This window comes from Callospermophilus lateralis, chromosome 18 (assembly GCF_048772815.1).
Source record: "Callospermophilus lateralis isolate mCalLat2 chromosome 18, mCalLat2.hap1, whole genome shotgun sequence".
In the NCBI taxonomy this organism is placed as follows: Eukaryota; Metazoa; Chordata; class Mammalia; order Rodentia; family Sciuridae; genus Callospermophilus; species Callospermophilus lateralis.
The window spans coordinates 53,721,759-53,734,409 of record NC_135322.1 but is presented as its reverse complement, the minus strand read 5'-3'; the positions used below and the strand labels follow the sequence as shown (position 1 = coordinate 53,734,409).

General features: G+C 37.2%; 1 protein-coding gene across 1 annotated transcript in view; it reads right to left on the bottom strand.

Moving 5' to 3' along the window:
* Positions 1-2,291: 2,291 nt before the first annotated feature.
* The window catches only part of Ap1g1 (adaptor related protein complex 1 subunit gamma 1), an 83,931-nt gene continuing 73,571 nt past the window's right edge, over positions 2,292-12,651 (bottom strand). Inside the window, exons 20-23 of the mRNA XM_076837431.2 lie at positions 11,551-11,658; positions 11,259-11,419; positions 8,504-8,602; positions 2,292-6,411 (exon numbers count right to left, since the gene is read on the bottom strand). Of these exons, the coding sequence (XP_076693546.1) occupies positions 6,310-6,411; positions 8,504-8,602; positions 11,259-11,419; positions 11,551-11,658 (470 nt within the window). The 3' untranslated portion in view covers positions 2,292-6,309. The remainder of the gene's footprint in view (positions 6,412-8,503; positions 8,603-11,258; positions 11,420-11,550; positions 11,659-12,651) is intronic.

Sequence of the window (12,651 nt, the reverse complement as noted above, 5' to 3'; positions counted from 1 at the left end):
GATTTAACAAGAAAAGTAAAAGATCTTGTCCCAGGACCAAAGTTTGAGATCATGCTGGGAAGCAGCACTGGCAGACAGTTATCTTTTTTAATTAATGAGATAGTACCTCTTTTAAGAGGAGACAGGGGAAAGCCACCAGACCAAAAGTCCCAGAGGATCATTTATGATTAAAGGTCCCCAGGATTAAAAGTCCAATCTAGAAGTGACATTCAGTTGATTATTTTCTTTTTAAATCATGTACTGTCATTAACATTGCATATGTTGTTTCAAAGGTCACACATTCATGCTCTCCTCCAGTTTAAGGCAATGTGCATTATGTATGCCAAGCATTATGTAACTTTGATTTCTGGAAATGGAAGCAGCTGAGACTAACCCTAAAAATAAATTGCTCTGGGTTTTTTTGGTTTTTTTTTTTTTGTGGAGGGGGGCAAAAACCCATATGCTGTCAATGCAGGTTCATCATTACAAAAATCACGGTTTGGATCATGCCAAGAGACAGAGAAGTCATTAGAAATCCTCTTCTCTATATCCTCCCAATAGCAGCTATGCACATTCCCTGCATCCCCCGTGCATGCACATTCTTTATGCCAGAAGGTTTTCCCAATCTTCACTACAAAATAGGAGGGAAACCTGGAGAAGGAAAGCTCATGTCTATTAGATTTTTGTACAAGTTATATATTATGTCTTACTTATTTAGTAAGTCTTACCTATAATTAATTAAAACTAGTTCCCATTCCATCAATAATCACAAAATCATATGTAGGCCTAAATCCATGTTTTTCTTTTCTTACCACTGATTAAGCAGATTTACGCATTTTTTATTTTGGTTCCCCAAATAAACAGACAACATTTACCTGGCTTCAAAGTCTGAAAGAAATTTGTCCTTGAATACTTTTTTTTTTTTTTTTTTTTTTTTTAATTTGTTAGGGATCTAACCCAGGGCCTCCTAGACAAGCACTCTACCACTGAACTACAACTACTCAGTGTAGTTGGATTTCCAAAAATTGAAAATTTTTGCTTTTCACATATGATGATAGAAGAACAACTCGGAAGACTAAGGCAGGAAGATTACAAGTCCAAGGCCAGCCTCAGCAACTTAGTTAGAACTTGTCTCAAAGTTAAAAAAAATTAAAATATTAAAAATGTAAAGGAGATAGTAGGGGATTGGGAATGTCGTCAGTGATAAAGCACTTGTCTTGCATGCACAAGGCCTTGTTCAATCAGAAAAACACCAAATATGGGGACAGCTGAACTGAGTGAGATCATAGCATGAAAAACCCTAAAAGTGCTTAAAATTAGTTTGGTCCTTCTGCATTGAAGTTGAAATATAAGCACTGTTCATTATATTGTTAAGTAAATGTCTGGTGTCTATTTATTGGCTAATCTTTTCTACTGTAGCTTTTATATTTTCATCTAATTATATGTAGATGACAGTTCAAGTAAATTTAACATTAGAAACAAAAATTAATTTTAATTTAAGCCATATAGAAGGCAAGATTATAGAAGTGTTACTTATCAAATTCTGCCAAAGGGCACTTCTGTGTAAACCTGATAACTGCCAAGGCCTACACCCTTCTCCTTTTCAATCAAGCAACAGTCACATCCTCCCCTTTCTCACTTAAGGGACTTTCAGGACATGAGAGTAATAGAAAACCTAAAGCTTTCAACCTCCGAAATGGAATTCATATTTTAAAAAAAAAATTGGATGGGCGCAATGGCACACACCGATAATCTCAGCAACTCTGGGAGCTGAGGTGATCCAAGTGAGGCCAGTCTCAGCAATTTAGCAAGCCCTAAGCAACTTAGCAAGACCCTGTCTCAAAATAAAAGGGGCTGGGGATTTGGTTAGTGGTAAAGCACCTTTGGGATCAACCCCTAGTAACCTACCCCCCCAAAAGAAAAAGTTTGAAATATAACTCATTTTGACTGGTCAAGCCTTCGTCTTCCTGGTCAAAGATATACTGGAACAATTCACAAAAAGCAGTTTACAACTGAAATCCCATGAGCATGACAACCCTTAATGTACAATTCACCTTGATATGATTTCTTTGGCTTATTTCAAAATTCACTATGTAGAGAATAGAAGCATGGAAGTAATCACAATACAGTTAAAATGTCCAATTGCTCTTATGACTTTTTCATTGTCTACAACAAGTTTTCTAACTGTTCAGATTTCTCTCTAGGTGATATTTCTGTATAAAAGGAACATTAACAGATTAAGTTTAGCTCAAAGCTCTTGAGAAGAATTCATCCAAGGCTTCTAGTTCACTTATAAGAAGCAAGGAAGCAAATTTTAAATCATTGAGTATTGACTTTTTATTATTAGTCACTGTTCATAATTTGGTTCAACCAAAAGACAATACACACAGCAGAATTCTAATGCATCCCATGTAAATGTTTACATCCATTTTATTCCTCACTCGCCTCTAAGACTTATCATTTAATTTTAAATTCTTTTTACATCTCAAAAATATGTCTGCAATAATTAGAACTTCATTAGCTGTCCCACGTGGAAACAGCCTTTTAATATTTTTTACAGTAAAGAAGAGGTGATGGGGCTTATTGAAAAGGTAACTTACAACATTATGAAAGAAAAGAGGACTTATAGGAACACAGTGGGAATTCACACAGGAAAAAGTCCAGAAGCTCTTTCCCATGAGGTCTCCAAATAAAAACAAAAACACAAAGCGCAAATGCAGGTCTGAAAAAAACAAAACTCCAATGCTCCATCTTGAAGCCAGCATCAGCCTCGTGGAAGTTTGTGAAGCAACTACACAAGCTGCTTCTGCATTTACTTCTGTTTAAGTGTTCCAGGTCCTGGAACCTTGTCAATGGGACCCACTCACTGCTATTGCTTGAAAAAGTTTTGCACTTCCAGTTCTATAAGCAGCCCCACCCTCCTCAGCCAAAGATGATCAGAAGTGTTTTATTAAACTTCAGGGCTTTTTGAGTAAAGCTCAATAATCCTTCCAACTCCTAAACTCATGAATACACAGACATGTATAACTATTTCCCAACCATCCATTTATTACTCCCTAACTCTCAGTTTAGGACACAGTGGTTGAAATACATTCGTTAGAAAAAAATAAGCACATTCAAACTCCTTGTTTTCCCTAGTTCTTATGGCCCAAATATAACCCAAAGCAGAAGATAATGAAGTTGAACCTCAAAAGCAGTATTCCCTAACTTCCAACTCCTCTAGAAGAACATTGAAAAGGAAAAGCATGTCATGTAATAGACAGAAATGTTCAAACTATTAGTGCTGAACAGTTTTAGGTCTGTTTTCATCTATGAGTGGAACAAACAAAGGGTATGAACCAAACCTTTAACTTAGCAAGAGGAAATAATTTCCTCTTGAATGTTAACATTGAGGAATGTTTAAGTGAGAAAGACCTTAAAATGAACAGATGATCACTATACACAGCATAAAACTTCCATGACTATCCAAACCACCTCAAAGTAACAGCACCAAGGCATTGTAGGAGAAGCTTCAAAAGGGACAGCACCCTTTCTACGGTTTTTTGAAATTACTTATATGAATTCTCCCTTAAGATTACTGGGGATGGGAGGAAGGACAAAATACAAACTACTCTCAAAAAGGGACAATGAGGTACAAGTGCATGTGAAATTGCCGAAGTAAGCGTGTGAGGGTCCACTGCTTATCACCCTGGGATTATTAAATTGCCACAGAAATCACCCTTTCTTCACAATGGCTCTGGAGTTGTAAAATCCATTCTAATTTGCTCCCCCTTGAATGGTTATACTCTAGAAAGAAATTATTGAAATGTGAAAGTGTTCACAGAAATTAAGAGATTTCTCCTTCTAGCTGCAAGGCCAAGTGAGAAGAGAACTAATGCTGATCCTAGAAACTAAGGCACGCTGAAGCTTTCAAAGATCAATCATTTGAAACAGTCTTCACAACCATCAGTATCCTAGGCAGTTCATGGCGCTAGTCCTTCAGTATGGTGCTCAAGTTCAGTCTCTGAAATTAACTCTTATTCTACACAGCACCCCGTGCGTTAAGGCCATGATTATTTAATTCCTTTTAGACAAAGCCAGGGATGATCATAAATTCTACCTCAAAACTCTGATCACCCAAGCAGATGCTTTGTAGTACAGTAGACCCTTTGCAGCTCCATTAGCTAGCACTGTCTTACAGAATATTCTTGAGCAGATTTCTTCAGAGAATCAACTTGTTCAACTAAAAAACAAAAAAACAAAAAACCTGAGCTGGTTAGCTACAAATGTAAGGGAGAAAATAAAGCCTCTATACAAAGAGGAATGTTAAGACAAATTCTATTCAAGAAATCCACCAATATTATGTTAATCCTATCAAGTTTCACAGCATTAAATATCCATCCAATGAAATCAGTCTGCGAAGAAACCTTTAAAGGCTATTTTCATTGCACAGGCAGAGCGTTTTTCAGAAGTATGTACTAGTTCACACTTATTTTGCCAAAAACAGGAAATCATATCCTATTCTTGACTCTGTCAACCAGTTACCCAGTGGAGTAAGTTTTAGCAGATCTTGCTCCTGTATACTTTTAAGACCAGAAATTTTCCCTTTGAGCCTTTAGTTCAACTCCAGTTTGTCAAATGTCAGGAATAGTCTAGCATCTGATACAGAGCTAGGTTTGACAAGACACTGAAGATTTTAAGTAAAGGCTTGGTGAAATGAAAGGGAAAGAAAGATTTAAAACTGAAGTGAAAGTAGTCATTGTGTACAATACAGTAACAATTGCAAACATTTTAAAAGCAAGGTGGGCCCCACTTTCTCTTTGTTCTGCAATATATAAGACATGGTGCCTGTATACTTGAACGTACATAGTACATCCAACACGTACCAAAGGAGAATCATTTCACCTCATTCCAGCAACTCCATTTTAAGGTTTGATAACGCAAGGGTCCTTTCTAAAAAGCACTCGGCACTCTTACTAGTTTAAAAAGCTCAAGTCTTTAATGCAGATATTCATGAGATTGGTTTCTTTCGAGAGACTAATTTCTCAGACTCAGGAAAGTATATTCCTACTCTATGGTGACCATAAGATTCTTCTGACATAGGGGGCAAGGAAGCTACAAGGCTTCATTCCAACACCATGAAGTACAATATAGGAAAGATTTCTTTAACCGTGTGGTCTTTATTTCAGTGCCAGTGTTACAGATACAACACAAATGTTCCAGTTAGAAGAAGGAATTCAAACGGAATGCCAAGGTCCAAGCCAGGCTCAGGAAATAAAAAGGGAGGTTTGGAGTAATGGATGACTCCTGTATGCTCCAGGATGAGTCTGACACTCACTCATCCTATGGGCAAAGGTGTAGTTAAGGAGTCTGCTCTTTGAAACTGGTGGACTCTCTTTCCACCCATTTACCACAGTTCAAATGGGCAAGTGATGGGCTCGGGAGAAACTTTAAAATTTGTGATGGGAATAGCTCATTAATAAGTATTAATGCATCTTTTAGAAGGTGTCCACTTTGCACTTTAAGTGGAATTTACTTTGAGAATCATGGAGAGTATTCATGACTACAGCTAAGGAATGGAGAAAAAAGGGGAGCTGGAAGAGCCTTGGAAATTTCTATTACAAATAGAGCACCATATCCTTCATGCCAATCTCAACAAAAGCTCTTTTTAACTGCATCTGTCCAGTGTTTACAAATAACCTCTCAAGGTCTAATCAGTTCTTGATAACAAACATACATACATGTGTGTCTGTCTGTGTGTATACAGCAATGCACAGAAAAGGCTACCAGGAGCCTAATGCCTCTTTCAAACATTGGGGGAACCAGAGAAAAAGGCAGGGCTCCCTAATGTCCATTGTAATATTTCCATTCCAAATGCCAGATGTAAAAAGCGCCTGAAGATGGTCACCCAGCTAGTGAGGAATAAATACCCCACCTTGCCCAGTTCACAGAGAAACAACAGTAGAAAGAAGGGGCACTCTTTGCTGCAGAGACAGAGTGAGTGTTTTCTCGCCAAGAATTCCAATCCTCTCCTCCAGACCAGCTGCTAATTGCCTCAGGGGCCCAGGGAATGTTGATTCCGGCTGCAAAAGTGGGAGGGGTGGAAAAGGGAGAAGAGGAAGAAGAGTGCAAAGTAGCCTCCAAAAGCAGCCAGCCTCAACAGTGGAGGAGAGGACATTAGTCTTTAACAATGCTTCAAGGTCAGCAATAACTTCAGGAAAATCCTCCTCAACAGTTCTCTTCAGCTCCTGATGCCCATGGTACAGTTGGGGGGGACTTGCCAGCAATCACAACCTCCTTCTCAGAGTTCCTTTGATTGAGTGGGGTAAGAATGAGAATGGTGCCAGACCCTCATTGCCAGGACTGAGGGGGAAAGTTGTTCACCTCTGCTAGATCTTGCATTGCTGAGCCCTTGTGATTATATGTGAGCTTGATCCGCATTCGCAGCTGTTGCTGTGAACGTGAAAGAGAATCACAAATTAATACACTGAAATAAAACATCCACAATATGTCCAGTCCAGAAATAGACCATTTAAGAGAGAGAGAGAGAGAGAGAGAGAGAGAGAGAGAGAGAGATATCTCACTATGGCACTGAAGCCTTTTTTTTTTTTTTTTTTTTTAAATATTTATTTTTTAGGGGCTGGGGATGTGGCTCAAGCGGTAGCGCGCTTGCCTGGCATGCGTGCGGCCCAGGTTCGATCCTCAGCACCACATACAAAGATGTTGTGTCCACCGAAAACTAAAAAATAAATATTAAAAAATTCTCTCTCCCTCTCCCTCTCTCTCTCTTTTTTTTTTTTAATATTTATTTATTTATTTTCGGCAGACACAACATCTTTGTTTGTATATGGTGCTGAGAACCGAACCCGGGCCGCACGCATGCTAGGCAAGCGCACTACCGCTTGAGCCACATCCCCAGCCCTCTCTCTCTCTCTCTTTAAAAAAAAAAAAAAAAAAAAAATTATTTTTTAGTTTTAGATGGACACAATATCTATTTTATTTTTATGTGGTGCTGAGGATCGAACCCAGTGCCTCACGCATGCCAGGTGAGCACAATACCACTTGAGCCACATCCCAAGCCCCTGGCACTGAGATCTTGAGCTCAAGCAATCAATCCATCTCAGCCTCACAAGCAGGCAGGCCTAAAAGCATGCACCACCATGCTCAGCTCTACAAATAAGCCTTTAATCATAAAGGTGAAAAAAAATTACTTAAAAAAAAAAAAAAAAGATAGAAAAGAAACAGGCAGGGCCAGGCGTGGTAGCCCTGTAACCCCAGCCCTGTAATCCCAGCAGCTCAAGAGGCTGAGGCAAGAGGATCATAAGTTCAAAGCCAGCCTCAACAATATCAAGGCACTAAAGTAATTCACTGGGACTCTGTCTCTAAACAAAAACACAAAATAGGGCTGGGGATGTGGCTCAGTGGTTGAGTGCCCCCTGTCACACACCCCCTGCCAAAAAAAAAAAGGCAAACCACCAAAATGCCTAGTTGTCTAGCTTTGAGCCAAAGAGACAACATCATGCCTTCAAGCAGAGCAAGTGCATCTCAAAAAAACAAACTGTGGGCCCAGAAGTGCATTTAAAGGACAGAATCACTCAGGAGCATTTGCTGAGTGCTTTTTGAAAAAAAAAACTCAACACTTGTGACCAAGTTTTTAGAAAATTAGGTAAACACACACACATCTCATGTTCTGTGTTCAGATAAATAGTTGCTTTGTCTGTGAAACCTACAGCAAAAGTGAACATAAGCTTTTTGCATTCCCAAAGCATAAATTCAGAGATAGCAGCCATAGTTACAAGAGAATATAATTCTTTTTTTTTATGTTTTACTTTATGTGGCATATTTTAAAAATTAATGTGCTAAGGAAGTTTTTACTATATGTATAAGGGGGCCAAAGGAATCTGTGCTTGTACTAATGACAGATGCTCCAAATACAGTAAATAGCAAAGGAAAGGCAAAGTGTTACAAGAGTATAAAATTATGCTGGTCATTTTAAGTAACTACTAGAAATCTTTCAGGGTAAAAAAATTATCTGAACCATTTTCAAGAACTATCTGAAAATCAATCAGTTAATTACTATTAAATAAAATCAATTTACTTCTTTGAGAAGATAGAGTAAAAATATTGCTTCATTTCAGTTTCTAAAGCTATTTTTCATGTGACTGCTTCATGTTTTTATACCTCCACTTTTGCTATCCATACTTAGTAATTACAGCAGTAAATGTGGATATTTGGTTCAACAAATGCTCTTACCTCAGATTTCAACTTTGGCATAGATTTATATGTCTAAGCTTCCCCCTCTCCTCAAAACTATACCTTTAATCCTCAAAATAGAGAAAAATTTTAGCTGCATTTTAATAAGATGTCACTAATCCATTTGAGGTCTCTGGACTCCATTTATTTTCTACAAAAGAACAAGGAAGTTAGACCACGCGTTTTCATAGATCTCTGACTATGAAAAACCCAGAAAAACAAAGCAAAAAAGTATATTTCAGGAAGCAAGCTTATATCTTGCTCAGATACTGACTTCAAATATGCCACTCACCTTCTGTGGGTTCAGAACTTTGATGACTTGTGTGATGGTCCCCGTATTAAATGCTGGGACAATGCTGCTACTAGGAGACAGAAGCTGCAGCTGGAATGTCTAAGGAAAACAAAGGGCATTCTTCAGAAAAAGTTACACGGAGTTTTATGTCAAAGATATCAACAAATAAGAAAAATACACCCAGCTGATGGATCAACCAACAGATTTACTGTTTTGTTTCCACATACTTCATAGTATGCAAACTGTCACTCATTGTCTTTGTTTTGTTTTGGGGTTGTGCTAGGGATCAAACCACCAAGCTACATTCTCAGTTCATATTCACAGAATTCATAAACACGCACAGCTAGGTCTTTGATCATGAAAACTAGCAATGAGCCATTCTCCCCTTTCTAGCAGAAGGAATTTAGCCTAATACTTTTCAAAAATTCACCAATTCTTTTTGTGAAAACTTCATTTTGATAGTAACTAATCAACTATGAAAGAAAAAAATGGGTGCCAATGGAGGGGAAAGAAAAAAAAAAGAGAAACCTAAGAAAAAGCTTTCTAAAAATAGCAATGCAACATAGTGTCACTAACTATAGGCCTTTATGTTTTAATGTAATTGAATATCTAGACCCCGGAGACAAACTTTTGTTTTCTAAAGCTTGCATAATCTGGAATGTGTCAAGGCCTTCCCCTGCACCAGAGGTGGAGGAAAGGTTTTGAAAGGGCCAGCTTGTTAATATGTAAGTAGAATACTTTAGGACTGCTCTGTTAAGGACATAAGACTGCAACAGAAAAAGGAACAATGCAGAACTAGCCTGTACTGCAAGACCCAGATGAGGCAAACACCATAATTTGTTGTGTGTTGGTGGATTTTATTTGTTTACAGAGATGAGAGGAAAGTGCTACGAGCAAGCTAACTAAAGCATACTGTACTGAGTAGCTATTTTATATATCATAACTTTAAAAATCTTTCCTAAGAGAGAGACTGACAGTCTTCTCTAAAGCCAAACATTACAACAAGATCAAAGATTCAATCTCTTTCTTTTTTTGAGGTACTAGAGCTGAACCTAAGGGTGCTCTATCAGTGAGATACATCCCCAGCCCCTTTATTTTATTTTGAAATAACATCTCATTAAGTTGCTGAAGCTGGCCTCAAACTTGCAATCCTCCTGCCTCAGCCTACTGAATCACGGGGATTACAGGCATGCATCACAGCACCTAAAGATTTAATCTCAAAAGCACAGACTTAGTATATTGGATCTTTTTCATAATTCTACTGTCAAGATGAATTATGTTTTCTTAAATGTTATTCAATACTACTATATTTCATTAAATTTAAGGTACTATCAATTGTAATTCATAGCATTATTTTATGTAACACTGAGAAGGAAAACAGGCTACCCATGAAACTATGAAAAGATAACAATTTTAAAATGTACCCCAATTTCAGATATATTAAAAAATGAAAATAGTACCTACAGTAAGACCTATGAAATATGACATTTTGAAGTTCAAGACATATCAAGACACATCATCAATATGCAGAGTGCAGTAAAACACCAATAATAAGGCCATGCTTTAGTAGCAAAGGTAGCTTGCTAGGATGGCAGCCTAAAGTAACAAGTATAAAATCCTAAATTGCAGTAGCTACCACTTACTAAGCACTAAACACATAAGAGATGCTTCAAACAGCACCCAGCACAAAAAATAATAATAATAATTTATTCCACAAATCAACCCTATGAAGTAGCTATCACTATCACTGCTCCCTTTGCAAATGAAGAAACTAAGACAGATTAAGTAACTTGCTTTCATTTCATACAACTAGCATTAAAATCCAAACAGAATGGCTCTTAAGAGTTTATTAGTGGTTCTAATTAACTTGACATGACGGCTTTAAAACAACTGCATGCCAGGCCTGTAATTCTAACGACTTGAGGCTGAGGTACGAGGATCCTAAGTTAAAGGCCAGCCAGCCTTGGCAACTTAGCAAGACCCTATCTCAAAAAAAAAAAAAAAAAAGGCTGGGGAATATAGCTCAATGGTAGAGCAACTCTACATTCAATCCCCCGTACCTAAAAAAAAAAAAAAAAAAAAAGTCCATGTTATTTTGGCTTCTAAAAATTGTAAGCAAAGAAGGCTGAAAGTCAGCAGTAATCACAAATAAATCATCATCAATGTCTAAAAGCTTGCTGTCTGAAAGTTATACTTCCCTTATCACTGCAAAGAAGACATCAGTTTAGTCTAAACCAGGAGCTGACAAAGGGTAGCCAAACACCTGTTTTTTGTAAATAACCTTTTCTTGGAACACAGCCACACTCATTCATTCACATATTGTCTGCAGCTGTTTATACACATTAACAACAGAACTGGGTAACAGCAAGGAACATATATACATGTGCCCCAAAATAATCACTAGCTGGTCTTTATTATAGAGAAATTTTGCTCGCCCCTCATTCTAAACTATTCTTTATTCAAAAACATATTCTTTAAGATTTGGTATAAACAAAACCCTCAATTCACAAAAACAAAGAGTCATTATGTATCAATAGTAAAGCAGATGTTAATTAAGGAGAAACTTTTCTTTAGAACACTGAGAGAAAAAAATTAGTGACATGCTTCAATAAACCATAATAATATCAATATTATTTAAATTAAATCTACAAATTTAATCTCTAAACATTAAAATATATCCTTCACCAAATGCAAGAGGAAGAAATCAGCTCATCTTTAATCAAAGGGAAAAAAAGGAACAAAGACATTAAAGTACCTTTGGTACTGCAGCCTGGAAAACAAAGTCTGTCATGTCTAGCTCTGTGCTGTTAGAGGCCTGTATCGTTATCACAGTTACACTGGGGTTGGTGTTTGACCGTTCAAAAGTGAATTCTATCTTCAAACCATTCTTACTGTATGCTGTGATGGAGGGGATGCCTGCAAAAGTAGAGGAAGATCAGCCTTATTGTAGTTGGCCTAATGCTTCAAGAATTATTATTTCTTTTCCTTAAAAACCACCTCTCATTGCTCTGTGCTCCACGTGATGATGATAACAAAAATAACTATACCTGCAGCAATGTCATTGAAGAGAGGCTGGGATGAAAGGCCATCCAACAAGAAAGGGGGCTGGGATATCTGTGGGACTGAGGAAGGGGCAGGAGCAGCAGCAGGAGCACCTAAAGAAATTTTCCAATGGAAGTCAACTTTAGCAAGCATGACAAACTCATCAAGAAAACACAAATTATTACGATCTCAGGTTAAGGAAAGGATTCTTTAAACAATATGCAAAATTCACAGGCCAAAAAGGAAAATAATTAAAAATTCAAATACGTTAGATTGACTTAACTTCTGTTCATTAGAAACCACCATAAGGGGGAAAGAAAAAAAAAGAAAAAAGACCACAAGCAGGAGAAAATGAATGCTATATAATAATGAACGAGTTAAGTATTCACAACTACAAATATCTTCTTCTACAAATCAGCAGAAAAAGAAAACCCAACTAAGGTACATATGAAGCAATTTATAAAAGAGGGTACCTGAATTTAAAGGAGATCTTATAAAATGGATGCTCAATCTGACCACAGTAATGATGGAAATGGAATTTAAAACCACAGTGAGATGCTACTTCCATCCATCAAAATAGTGAAAATTCCAACGTCTGATAATAAAAATATGGAGCAATGGAGACTTTTATGCTCTACTAAAGAAATGTAAACTGGTGCAACTAAACTAGAAAACAATTTGATAATAGGAGAGTTGAACATCACTATACCTTCTTAAACTAACCTCCTCAACATTTACACTAATGAAAATTCTTTGAAAATTCTAGAAAATTCTTTGCAGTAGGAGGCTGGTGCATCATAGAATATTTAGTAGCACCCCTGGCTTCTACTCATTAAATATCCACTAGGTAAGAACCACTGCCTTTCTTAGTAATGCTTTTTATTAGCTCTTGCATATGTACATAGGAAGCATATAAAAATTATTCCAAGCAAGATAGTTTCTAACTGAACAACAGGAAAGAATCAAAATGTCCACCATCAGCATAATGGTTAAGTCAACTGTCATACTGACAATAAAATAACAAACACAACAAAGAAAATGTGAATTCACTAAAAATACACTTATGAATTATTTATGGATCATTCTCACAAATATAGTGCTTAGCA